This window comes from Vulpes vulpes, chromosome 15, assembly GCF_048418805.1.
Source record: "Vulpes vulpes isolate BD-2025 chromosome 15, VulVul3, whole genome shotgun sequence".
Lineage (NCBI taxonomy): Eukaryota > Metazoa > Chordata > Mammalia > Carnivora > Canidae > Vulpes > Vulpes vulpes.
Window position 1 is genome coordinate 101253643 of NC_132794.1, and position 13195 is coordinate 101266837.

General features: G+C 49.6%; 1 protein-coding gene across 4 annotated transcripts in view; it reads left to right on the top strand.

Moving 5' to 3' along the window:
• VTI1A (vesicle transport through interaction with t-SNAREs 1A) overlaps positions 1-12944 on the top strand; it is a 357804-nt gene extending 344860 nt beyond the window's left edge. For all 4 annotated transcript variants that reach the window (XM_025993640.2, XM_025993649.2, XM_025993631.2 and 1 more), the window contains one exon: positions 631-12944. In XM_025993640.2, coding sequence (XP_025849425.1) covers positions 631-724 — 94 coding nt within the window. In that variant the 3' untranslated portion in view covers positions 725-12944. The remainder of the gene's footprint in view (positions 1-630) is intronic.
• The last annotated feature ends 251 nt before the right edge of the window (positions 12945-13195 follow it).

The window sequence follows — 13195 nt, forward strand, 5'->3', positions numbered from 1 at the left end:
CATTTCCATCTCTTTTTGTTACGGAACAAATGTAACGTTTCCTCCTGGCGTAACAGAGCAGTGAGCCCCGGTGACAGATGACGGTTTCACAGCCTGAGCTGCAAGGTTGACACTTGCTTCTTAATCCTGTCCTTTTCTTCCTAAATCTCTCTTTCACTTTTCCCCGGGTATTTTTGTACAGGTAAGTACCTTACTGACATATGTTTCCTTGGAGTCTTTTACTTTAACAGGAAACACCGCAAAAAAATGAGGCTTGTCTCACATTTTAAATTAAAAAGAGAAGCTCACATGGGGCCCTTGATCGCTTAAAGATTACTACATGGTACCCCGAGCCCGGAAAGCCATTTGATTTGCTTTAGCTTTGCAGTAAGCATTTCTCCGGGTGCCGTGTGACAGGCACTGTGGAGTCATTCGTGGATCGTTTGTAGAACCAAAAGCTCACACGCGAGTGTGTGTGTGTGTGTGTGTGTCTGTGTGCAAAACACGCATGCACACATGAGCCCCACACTGGGCTCCCTACCCCCACCTGTGAAGCCATCATTTGATTAGCCAACTTGGTCTTCGGTGGCCTTTGTCAGAAAACCCTTCATTTATCTGTGTGAATTTTATTTTTCCTTTGCTCTTTCCTAGAATCATCCAGAACCGCATCCTGGTCGTCATCTTGGCCATCATCCTGGTCGTCACCATCCTGATGGCGATCACTTTTTCTGTCAGAAGATACTGATGGATCTGCTCCTCCCTGATAAACAGCAACATCGGCTTGTTCTGAGTAATTAAGACAAAATGGTCACATGAATCATTCTTTTGCGCTGACAGGCCCTGAATGACCCTCCCTCTTTTCACCACTGTTCAGCTGAAGTGCAAAGAGTGTAAAAATATTTTCTATTCCTGTTTGCATGTGGGTCGGTTTCCTTTCCTAGGTTTGTCTTCACCCAGATTTGTTTTTTTATAAGGGAAGGTGAATGTTTATTTGCCTTTTGGTGATTTCATCTACTAACCAAAATAGCCTTGGTGACATTCTTGCTTGCCCTGTGGACATGTCAAGGGTCACGGTTTGGGATAGGGCATGATGAGTCAGCTGTGGGGCATCTGATGGTCTGTGCTGTTTGTCACACATCTCTTGTCACCAAATTGCCCTTCTGTGATGTCCAAGGATAAAAATGCAGAGAAAAACAGGAGCCAGAGCCAGTGACCGGCTCCAGCAAACCAGCCCTGTTCCTACCCCGGCATAATGAATATAGTCTACCTGCCTGAGTGCTTTCATTGAAAAGGTGGATATTTAATGTCAGTTGTGCAGGAAATTGACTTAGCACTTTCTCTGTTTTTCTGTGCATAAATTTTTTTTTTTACAGCCAAGAATATTTTTGCTGAGCCTGCCCAAGATCCACTTTTCACAACTTTGATTACTGGCTACATGAAATATTTCCTTACCTTCCCCAAATCCCCTAGTCCCCAGAATTTGCTGGCAAAGTGAGCCCTGGCACGATATTTAATTGTGACCTCCTCTCCCTTGACCTGTGTAAGCATCTCTGTATCCTTTCGGTTTTAATATCTGCACTGCCAAAAGCAGCCCTCATACATGCAAAAGGTCTGACAAGGTTCTCTCCACATCCATCCCAGTATGTAAAGAGAACATGAATATTTCAGGAAGAGCAAGAACACGAGTCCATCAGTGTGAAATTTCAAATGTGGTTATAAATATGGTAGAATCCTATAGGATGATCCACTAGAAATAAACTTTATGGAAAATGTTCACTAACCTCCTTTAAAAGAACAAGGGGTTGCAGCGTGTTACAAAGGACGGCTTGGATTTTCTGCAGAAAAAAAATGTTAGCACAGCCTTCCTGAGTTCACTGTGCATTCAAACCTCTGACGTGCTTTGTGATTTCCTTTGGTTTCTTTCTGTCCGAGGTAACGGGGAATTGCGTTCAAAATGAGTTCGTTTATGATCAGGCTTAAAGCTGCCCCAAGCTGAGGTCATTTTCCCCCTAGTCAGAAAGCAAAATGTGTTTTTCTTAAGACTTCGTAGGCACTTACAAGGTCCGTACCATCTTTTGAATATAATTGGAAGCTTCGAATCCCTGAAAAGCAAACCTGTTCCCTTCATAAAAAATGCTAACCACCTGTGCCCGTAGACTGAGATCACCTGGATGCAGCACTTTATTATTTTTTTTTTCCCCAACTCAGAAAAGAACCATTATGGCTTAGAGAGGAAATGCAGAATGGCAAAATCCACCAGAGAAATCGTACTTAGCGAAACAGGCCAGGGCCTGCATGTGTCCAGATAAATCATTTAGTATTGTGTAAATAGAGCTGCAGCCTTTACCTCGCAGGGATGGTACGGGGATTTTGGCAGAGCAAAGCAGGACAGTGAAGGAGTTGGGAAGGCAGTGCTCATTTTCCTATCAGCTTAAGGGATCTATCTCAGCAAGATTCTTTTATTCCAAGAACGGAATTCTGTACATGCTGAACACATAGGAGAAACCATTAAAAAGGAGGAAACAAACAAACAACCTCCTTCTTGTTCCGAAACACTAATGGCAGGGAAGTATTACACCAGCCTCTCCGGTGGCTTCTTTTGAAACTGTTGATCTTAGCTAAAGTGTATAACCAGCTCTCTGCCTACACCTCACGCCTCTTCCCAAGGCCACCCAGCAAGCCAGGTTGATCTGATCATTCAAACCCGCTGGCTCCTAAATATTTCACTAAAACCTTGTGTTCATGTTGAAGTAGATGAAATGGGGAGGGAGTGCACTGCTCACCTCTCGATGGCTTTTTCTTTCCAGTTCTATCTCTTTATCAGGCTCTTACCTGAGATTTTGCCCCAATTCAACCTCGAGAGTGAGAGAAGCTGAACAGATAGATAACCCTTGGCCTAAAGGCCCCATCAAACCCACCTTGAGAGTGACCACCCGCCCCCCAAGACCCGAATAGTGAGCGCTTTGTCAGAAGCTGATCTGAAGTCCCCCGAACTCCTGCCTGGCCCTGGCGGATGGATGGCGGAGGAGAAATGCAAAGGAAACCCAGTAGAAGAGGCACATTTTTCTCCCCCCTTCCCTGCTCCACCAGGGAAGGGATGAAGCCCACCAATGCGAAGCAGGTCCTAGATCCGTGAAAGGTTCTAGGAACTTAGCATGTAGACTTTGATCAATGAATATTTCTACAGCTGGGCACCTGTGCTAAAAAGGATGTTCCATGGGAAGATGGGGTGGGGAGGGGGTGAAGACGAAGACGCGGAGGAAGAAGAGGAGGAGGAAGCCTTGGCCATATAAAATTCATGCAGACTAAACAGTCTCCCTGACCGAATAAATAAAAGCGACTGCTATCCTGCTCCGGAATCAAAAGCAATTTAATTAAAGTCTCTTAAGTTGTAAAGAGTTTTAAATGTTCCGTGTTGAAGGCGAATGCCTGCAGATGCACTGGGCTTGACGTCAGCCGCCAGGCCTGGGCTGGGAGGCCATTTGCTATTCTGTTTAAGGCAGGCTGGATTGTCTTATTTTGGAACCAGCTTGGTGGGGGGTTTGCTTTGCTACTGCTTCTGAGCCCTGAGCTTCAAAGGCTGAAATTAATGGTGAACAAAATTGTGCGGCTCTGGCCGTCCCATGCGGGGCAGGCCCATTGAGGGTTATCATTAAGTAAAGAAATAAAGAGGGGGGAAAAAAAAAAAGCCTGCCTGTTCCCAAAACCTCATCAGATAATGACCTCGGTGATTGGATTTTCATTACCAAACAGCATCCCGAGATTATCCACCCCGTAGAAGAAGGGACGGGGGTGGAAAAGAAAGAAAGGAAAGCAACTGTCTTTCTCTCCCTCTCTCCTTTTTTTTTTTTTTTTTGCACCTCTTTTCTTTAAAACTGTCAGATCATTTCAGTATTTCAAATCCGAGGAAAACAGCCTGCCTGCTGCTGTATTTGAAGTTGTAATGGTGTCAAAAAGTCACGACTGACTGACAGGCGTCAGTCCCAGAGGGGCTCATTAAATCATAAAAACTTGACAAGGAAATAATTGCGCATCGCCAGCAACTTGGCGCCTGTTTAGACGTTTTTATTTTCTTTCATTATTCGTCCCCACCGTTACGTTCATTAACAAATTGCATTAAGCAACTGCGAAGGGCTAATGGTTTGTTTATCGCTCTTTATTATTATTATTATTATTTAAACATCAGCTGGGTCAGGTGGTACCCGAGCAGCCTCTTGCCATCATCCGCCTGAATATTTTTCCGCTCCCGAGCTCTGGGTACTGTTGGAATATGAAATAGATTATTCATTACTCTCCTCTTTGCCACTGATTTGATTTCATGTAGCGTCTTCCACAGAGAAAGATGAAAACTTGTCAAAAATAGGTTATATCTTATTCGAAGGGGCAACAATAGCGGCAGGTACAGGCACACTTTAATATTTAATTAAGGTTGATGTTAACCCCTTTAAATGACTTTAGCTGTAAGTTCTATTCAAATGCAGAAGAGAAAAATAATTGTTCTTAATTTGCAACCTGTTCAGCAGGCATTCTTCATGGAGTTCGCCGGAAATTTAGAGCCGAATTTTTAAATAATGAAATTTCCCGTCATAAATATTTATAGCCGTTTGTCTACGTAGTTGAGAATTAACTCCGAGCAATGATTTCCTCGTCGCGTTGGTTTGAACTGCTAGCCTAGTGGGGCACTCGGTCCCCGGGAGTGGAGGTGGCTTTCCTGGGAGAAACGCACATCCAGAGCCAAGGACTGTTGGTTGGTTGGTTGTGGCTGGGACTGGTTTCAAAGGAACCTCTGTGAGTCCCCTGTCTCTGGCCCACTTGTCTCCTCCGTCTGCTGAGTGTGTGGTTGGAGGACTGTGGTCTGGAGAGTAAGTAGGGATTTCTTAAAGGGATACTTGTGTGTCCCGGCGGCTGGTGTGGGGAGGGTGTGATGGGGCATCTCTGTGGAGTCGGCGAGCTCATTGCGAACAGTGCCTCCCTAGTAGACAATAGGACCGGTGCCTTGCTGGGCTTGACCTCCTGTCTTTTTTCCTTCCTGTGACTTGCCATTGGTGAAACCATCAGCTTTTCCATGGGCTCTGAGCTTGAGGGGAAAAGCTCCAACATCATCATCATCACTGTCGTTGTCATCAGCAGCATCCCAGGTGTGAAGTCAGTGGTGGTGTCCATGCCGGAAGAGCTGGCTGCACCTGGTCACCCTGTTTGATTTGATGAGTTTCACAGAGCTGTGGAAGCCGTTCTCAGAGGCCTGGTTCATTGGTACCTCAGGGCTGGGGTGTTCTGGCCAATACCGGGGAACAAGGAGTACCTTTCTGCCAACCTGCTTTACTCCCATCCACCCAGCCCCAGAAAGATAGACCCCTTGGACAGCCACTCCATGGATGTGGAGGGGAGAGATGGCGCATGTCCCTTGCTCAGCCACCATCTCTCAGCATCACCCACCCAAGGACAGACGGTCCAGCAGAAGCTGCGGCACAGGACGGGTGGGTCAAGCAGGTGTGAGCCGAGCGAGGCCTGCCCTAAGCTTCATAGGAATGGCACACACACCAGGGTCTTGGGGACTCTCAAGCCTCCATTTCAGTGTGTTCCAAATTAGCCACAAAGGTGACAACTTGCCACCTTTGGAAGGGACTCCGCACCTCAGCAAGAGATATGCTCAGAGTTATTTTTCCAACAGGAAGGAAGACTTTGTGGAAAGCCATCCCCAGTCTGACTCCCAGAGACACTGGTTGCCTGAGGTGAGCCGCCAACCATCAGACTTGACCTTGTCCTATGCTCTAATTCACTAACCTTAAACTAAACTCCAGGAAACCTTGCTTATGTGGCTTTGCCTGCAACCCGTTGGGCTCAAACCAGTAGTGCCTGCCAGGGGGCATCCCCATTTTGTGACAAGTCAGGTAGCTCTCAGACAAGGTGTCAGCCTTTTAAAAATGGGGCAGGTGTCTATGTGGACAGCTCAGAGAAATTCTGAAAGCCACGGGCACTGTCACCCAAGAAGGGAGACATTATAAGATAAACACAAGTGGCCAGGCGCAGGCAGGAGGATAGTGCATGTGATTGGAGCCAAGGCTGGGTACAGGGTCCTGAAGTAGGTGATGGAAGCAGGGTCAGCACCCTCTACTGTGTAGAGGAGGGAAGATACAGGGAGTGAGGAGAGAAGCTGCCCATGTTCGTTCGGATTCTAGGTCAGTAATTAGGTGAATGCTCCAAAGCCCCCTTACCAGAGGCAAGTAGGGCAAAAACAAGATGGTGGGACAAACCCAAACTGACTGGACAGGTGGGTTGGGAATGTGTGAGGAGGTGAGGAGCAGATGGTGGAGGGGTTAAGGATGGATTCCCAGCACCAGGGGACAGGAAGTGGTTAGTGGGACTCGTCCCAGGAGATAGTCAAGAAGGAAGGGCCCGGATGTTAGGACCCACTTTATGCCACCCTCGGCCCATTATTGGTCCCCTTCAGGAGGAGCCATAGGACTGGAAAGACAGGGTGCGTATCTCCCAGGACCCCGGCCCAAATCACACACATGCCCTGTTGTCATGCCTCAAGGAGCTCCCAGCATGCTGTGGGAAAAGCACTTCCTCATCCTGAATCACCTCATTACTCGTGCTACATAAATAACGAAGGCATCACAGAGAGAGGGGGAAGTGCCAAGCAGCAGAGCTCTAGACTGTGATTCTGTGAACTCGTGCACCCCCCCTTCCCTTCATCCAAACAAGGCCCTTTGGCGTGAATAATAGCTCAGCGGCCCCGAAGCCCATATTGATCCACTGCACACACGGCTCCACTGAGAGCTGCCTGGACTTTTCCTGGGGGCAGGACAGCATCGTTCAGCGCAGCCCCCACCTTCTCCCCCCGCAGGTATGCTCAGGAGGGGACAGTAATGGGGGGAGCAGGGCCCATCTCCAGCTCAGGGCTGCTTCGTTGCCTCAACTTTTTTGTTTTTAACTTCTTTTGCCAAGAAAAGTACCTGAGTTGGAGAGAAATGTTTTTTTGCATGAAGCCCCACAGAGTTGAGAATGAAATACATCCTCAGGCTCCAGCTTCTCTCCAGAAGGTTCTGCCAAAGAGCCAGGCCACAGAGGCACGCTCAGCTGACACGGAGGCCTACTGCATGCCCAGCATCAGGCTAAGCACCTTGGCATGCCGTCCTGCGTGGTCCTGTTAATTTTCTGTCTTAACACCATCAGAAGAGAGAGGAGCCGAGAATGTGGCCAGAATCCATCCCATCTTTGGGGAATGGGGTTGTTGTCAAATTCAGAGAGAAGCATCAGCCATAGGTTGCTAAATGTGCGGGGCCTGAAGCCCACCAGCCCCCCACTGTGAGGCTCCAAACACACTCTCCCCTTCCTTGTTCCCATCTCTTCTGGACACAGGAGGTGGCCCAGGCCTTGGCCCACTGAGCCTTGTACACTTGAAAGATGAGCCAGGTCTCTGCACAGTAACACCCTGTGAGCTGGTGGAGACCTGAAATCCCACCTTTAACGGCCCACTCCTTTGGTTTCTGCCCCTGAGACCTGGAAAAAAATGCAGATTCTTTTTCCTCTTGGTCGGCTTCAATCCCATGAACCACTGATCCCTCAGATAAACTGTCTGATTGTTTCCTGAGGGCAGAATTGGATTTGGGGGAAGAAAGACCTACCATGGCAAGGAGCAGCTTAGTAGTCTTTGGGAGTGGAAAGGAGACCTTTGTTGCCTGGGACCAGCTCCTTGGGGGTGTCTTCCAGGACCAGCTGCCCTTTTGGGTCACAAATGGGTTATGGGGGGCACAGCCTTGCCATAGAAGCCCACACACACCCTAGCCCGGGGCCCATGAGCACTCAGGTCAGAGGACACATGGGCTCTGCCAAGGCAGAATAACTGGGTGGGGTTCCCCTGGCACATCCCACAGCAGTGCCCTTGCCAAGGAGGAGAAGGAGACAGGGCAGGAAGGTGAAGGGTGGAGGGGTAGTTAGAACAGTAGACAGTGGGTTCCAGCCAACTGCTTTCCTTGGGGAGCTGTTCCAGCCTACCCCCTCCCCCAGCCCTGCTGAGGTGATGAGGCTAAGGCATTTGGGGAAGAGCCCAAAACTGATTGTTTATGCCCCAGCAGCCCCTCCCCGTGCTGCCCCATCCAGCGTCTCAGCACAGCAGGGACAGTGTGACTCTGGAGACTGTCTCCGCCTGATTTGTATCTCCTGTTCGTCCACATCCCCCTCTCCCCTGCCAAGAAACCTCAGAGCGAGGAGAGCTAGGGGCTTCGTGGGCTCATCCGTGTCCCCGACAAGACTTCTAAACAAACAAGCCTTTCCCTGTTTGAAGTACGAGAGGTGTAATCAGATTTATTCGTCTACTCAAAAAATACTTACGGGCTGCCCACCGTGTTCCAGGCCCCAAAGATGTGCTAGGTAAGAAAACAAGTAGGACAGTCCCATCGCCCTGGGGGCTGCAGGCGGGAAAGCTGTCTTGGTTCCCAGAGCCCTGACTGCTAACTGCTCTCAGGCAGGTCACTCTCAGGGGCTGGGGATCAAGCTGCGCTGCCCACGCCTCCGCCACCTCCCGGCACTGCCCCGGACGCCCCAGCTCCACGAATCCTTGCAAAGCCCTCCAGTGCTGTGTGTTCGTTCCTCCTTGCAGTTTCCACCACAACGTGTGCAAAATGGCCCCATTGGAGTAGCGTGGCATTGACATTTGCCTGCAAGTGGTTGAGTCCCCATGAGCACTGGCTCCGTATCTAGGACCTGCCCCCGAGAGGCAGGGGACAGGAATGGGGACCCTTTAGATTGGGACTGACTTGGAGGGCTTTTTTTTTTACCCTTTTTCTTTTTTCTTTCTTTCTTTTTTCTGCTTATTAAATGATAAAGGTTCAACTTGGCAGGCAATCAGAAACCCAAAATATCATAAAAGGGAAAAAAGTTGCCGAGTGGCTAAGAGGCGCACCACGGGAGTGTCAGTGGGCTCGGCGGCGAGGTGAATTGCTGAGCGATGGAGCAGGAGACATTTTTCAAAGGCTTCTCTCTCCTTCTTCTCTCTCTGTCCCCCATGCAGAAAGGGGAAAATAGAAGCAGAATCCAGATTGGGGCACGAGGCTGATGGGTCACCCTCCCCCCACCACCAGCCCCCAGACAGTGGAGAAACTTTGATCTGGGGACAGGAGGAGCCTGGGCATCCCGGCAAAGGCTGCCACGGGGTCCTGGCCCCCGGATGGGCCTCCCTGAGCTCCCCACAGGGGACGGAGAGCCAGGGGGAGGGGGATTTGAAATGAGGAAATGTGGGACCCGCGTCCCTTGAGTTCCATGCTGGCCACCGGTTTGGATGGCAAAAGCCAACCAGGTGGATGGGCTCAGGTTCCCAGAACCCTCTAGGTGTGCAGGCTCTAGGGACCTTTGGCCCACCCGCTGGCTCAGAGGGGAGATGGGGTTCAGAGAGGGAACGAATCTTTGCTGGAGACCGCCCTACAAATGGGTGGTGGGTCCAGGCGTGGACTCCAGGTCTGCAGCCTCTGCTTGAGCTTCCCTCCTCCGCTCAAGGTGTAGCTCAAACAGCACCACGTTCTGGAAGCCACGGCCCAGCCACGGGGCCTCTTTGGTAGCGGTGGCCTTCACACCACGGGGCTAACATTCCTCCATTACATGCTTTTTAAAGCAACATGCACAGAAAGCCTCGGTTCCCTCCCTGTTGGCTGTGATCATTTTTTCCCTAAATGTCAGATCTTTTCTCTCTTGAGGAACTGGAAGAGGACACCCTGGGTGTCCCATCAGCTGAGCTACGAATGTCCCCTGGGAGAGGCATTTTTACTCACATCCACTAGCAACAGAATCTTGTGAGAAACAACTAAGTAAGAATTGGAGTCCCGCTGCCCCGACACTGAGCCCACAGAGGTCTCGGGCAAACACCTCAGCTGCCCATGATGCTCAGACGATGCTGCTTCAGAGCTGGGGAGGCCCTAGAATGCTCCAGCCTCTGGTGGCTGTGGCGGCGGTGTGTTCCCACCCAGGAAGAGCCAGGCAGGGAGGCCCCACGAGGCTTTGCTTTTTTCCCAAGTTCTGGCACCTTCCAGACCCGAGATGCACAGAGCCCTAGACCACCAACCTGACAAGTGGCCTCACGGTAACGAGTCACAGCCTGCTCGGGGCTTCAGTTCCTCTCCGGGCAGATGGGAAAGTTGGTTGGAAAGGCTCAGGAAGGTAGGCATCTGCCAACTCCAGCCTCCAGTCATTCACACCAGTGAAAAGGGAATGTTCCTAATAGTGCAAGGGCCAAAGGCCTTGGGGTAAGCTGGCAGCCCCTGGCATGGAGAACCACCTAGAAGAGCAGGAGATTGGGTGTGCTGAGCTTCTGAGTGGTCTCGGAGGCAGGACTGGTGGCACGGGCTTGTGACCAGTGCAGTCACACATGTGACCCCACATTCAGAAGGGCCCCACACTGGGGTTCAATGCTGTACAGTCGCTGTCTTGAAACTCATGATAATGTTACCTTTATAATTGCATTTTGTAAATGAAGTCCAGTGAGACAGTGGAGCATGAACAGGGAGCTTGGAGCCTTGACCATGCAGTCCTGCCTCCCACCACCTCCCTGCTTCTGGGGTCTGATTCTCAGCTCCCCAGAGTCTCAGTTCCACTCGGCCTTTCCATTCCAACCTCCACACAGCCTGGGCTCAGGCATGGGAAGGGTCAAGGTTTGGACACGTGCAGCCCACAGCATCTTGGGGTGGGGTGTGGCAGCCACAGTCCCTGCCCTCTGCTGGCAGCATCCAGGGCACATTTGTTGCGGGATTCACCCCCCGGGGTTGCCCATCTGCTGAGGATTGGAGCAGGGACCCCGCAGAAGAGGGAGATGCCTCTCTTGACTTCCTGACCCAGGCCTGCGGCACAACTGTCCGTCCAGCCACTGGGAAGGAAGGGAGCCTGACCACCAGGCTGGAGGGCGAGTGCATGCCCAAGTCACAAGGCAGGGACCAGCACCCTGAGGGGCTGGCCTCCCCCTGAGAGCACCCCTATGCCTGGGGGAACCCTCTCTTCCTTCTTCCAACTTCCCAGCTTGTCTCTTCTGGCCAGGTTGAGGCACTTTCTTGAAACAAGCCAAAAATATGTTGTGTAACTGGTGATTCCACACACGTAAATATTCTGATATTTGCCTTTAAACCTGGCATTGTGCTGTATAAAAATAAAAAGTAAAATTCGGGCTAGTAATTTAAAGTTTTGTCTTTACTTGGAAGACACGAACTAGAAATTTTAAAATACTGTGACAAGAGACGGAGACCAGGGAAGAAATGCAAAAAGCATTTTCAGGGGCTCCGTATTTTCATTTTGCTTCGGATCTCACCAATTGTGGAGCCGGTCTTGCGGGGTGAGTCACTTTCCCTCTGGGGCACCCATTCCCCTATCAGGAAACCAGACCATTAACTTTGCGCTTGCTCCTCCCTTGCTCACAGGCACAAAATGAAGATGCGCTTGGATAAAACCCACGAATGAGGTTTAGAAACCAGTGTGTGGTCCCAACCCTTGGCCTTGGAACAGGGCCCTGCTTTCTTAAAAAGGAGTTCAGCCCCTCTCCTGTAGGTATAACCATCGACAAGTCGGTCTGTCCTCCAGGTATTGTCCCTGGTATTGCGTCGTAGGGACTGAAGCACCCGTCTAAGAGCCACCCACTGTCCTCCCTGGCGTACAGACAGTATAACCCCTACATCTGGAATCTCAGCAAGCTGTGAAATGGAAAGATGTCAGCCAACCCAAGGGCTGGGGCCAGCGTGCAAAGACTGGTCATTGATCTCTGCATTCACCCCTTAAATTAACAGTGAGGCCAGAATTGCAGAGCTCAGTACAAAGTGTCCAGCACGGAGGAGTATAGGTGCCAAGCAGGTTTGGCTTGAGGGATCATCTTCTCGAGAATGGTAAAAATCCTGATTCCACTCATACTTCCAGGAAGAGGGTGTCTCCATTTCAGAAGCATTCCCCAAGCCAAGCCACTGTCATGGAGGTTCCAAGTGCAACTTTCAACCTGCCTTGCCCGATGTCTGAGGACTCAACTGTCGGGGATGAATGTGTCCAAAGTAGCAACCTGTCATCTGCTATAAAAGCGCTATTACTTTAAGAGAACATAAGTGAGGGATGAATGGCATGAACGAACGAATGAATGAATGAATGAGTCCATTTAGATCAATTAGCCTCAGGTGGAGTCTGGATATTACACAGCATACTCAGCAGTGCCATTTCAAGAGAAGAGAATTTGGATGACCCCCCCCCCCCCCCCCGCGCCCCATCTGGCTTCTTCTACAGCTTTTCCCGAATAGTGGATGATCTCTTGATCATTTTAAAGTTTTGCAGTTTTAAGTTTATCTTATTTCACTTCATTTCCTTTTGAGTGATGTCTTCCGGCTACAGCTCAACTTCCCCCAGCTAATTCATTAGGCCTGAGAGCTGCTCCAGAGTGGGATTAGAACCCGTGTAGTACATAGTCACTTTAAACTGAAATCTGCTAATTAATGGCTCTTCCGTGCGGAACTGAACGCTAGCGCTCCTTCCCCGGGGAATTGCGATTTCATGGTTCCTAATGATGCTGCGATTACATTATCTGGATCACGCAGACGGTGGGAGTCAGGAGCGGTGCTCGGAGCCTGTCTCGGGGATGGGGAGAAATTGCTCCTAAAACCGAGGGGACCAGGGAAAGGAGTTAGAACGTTGGTTGTTAATTGTCATTAACACGTGCTATTCCTTCATCTCATTCAGGCATTTGTTTCAAGATCCAACTTCCCAAAGCTCCGCGAGGTCTCCCTCCCCATAACCTCACTTCCCCGCCCCCTATTATTCATAGGGTTATTTTTTGTTTAAAAAAGTATATATATATTTATTTGCTGTATTCCACAAAGTAATTTATTTTCATTACATTTCTTGGAAATGTGGGTCTACAAATCGTTAGTACAAGTAATATGTGTTGATTGTTGTTTCCTGAACCAACTTGTATTATTTGATGAGTTAAATAAAATGCCTAAATCCAACATCTGCTATTCCCACCCTGTGCAGTTGAATTATTTATCTTACTTTCATTCCCTTTCTAAATAAAGGGGAGTTATAAATCTTCAGTACTTGCTACAATTTCTGTAGCGTGAATATAGACCCTGTCATTTTTTGTTTTAATGATGGAACTTGAAAGGATCATGTTCAAGGTTGCTTTTGAATACCCCCTCCCCCGCCCACCATCTTCTTTAATTGCCCCAGAGATGGCTTTGCAGGGTGACGACACATCTGG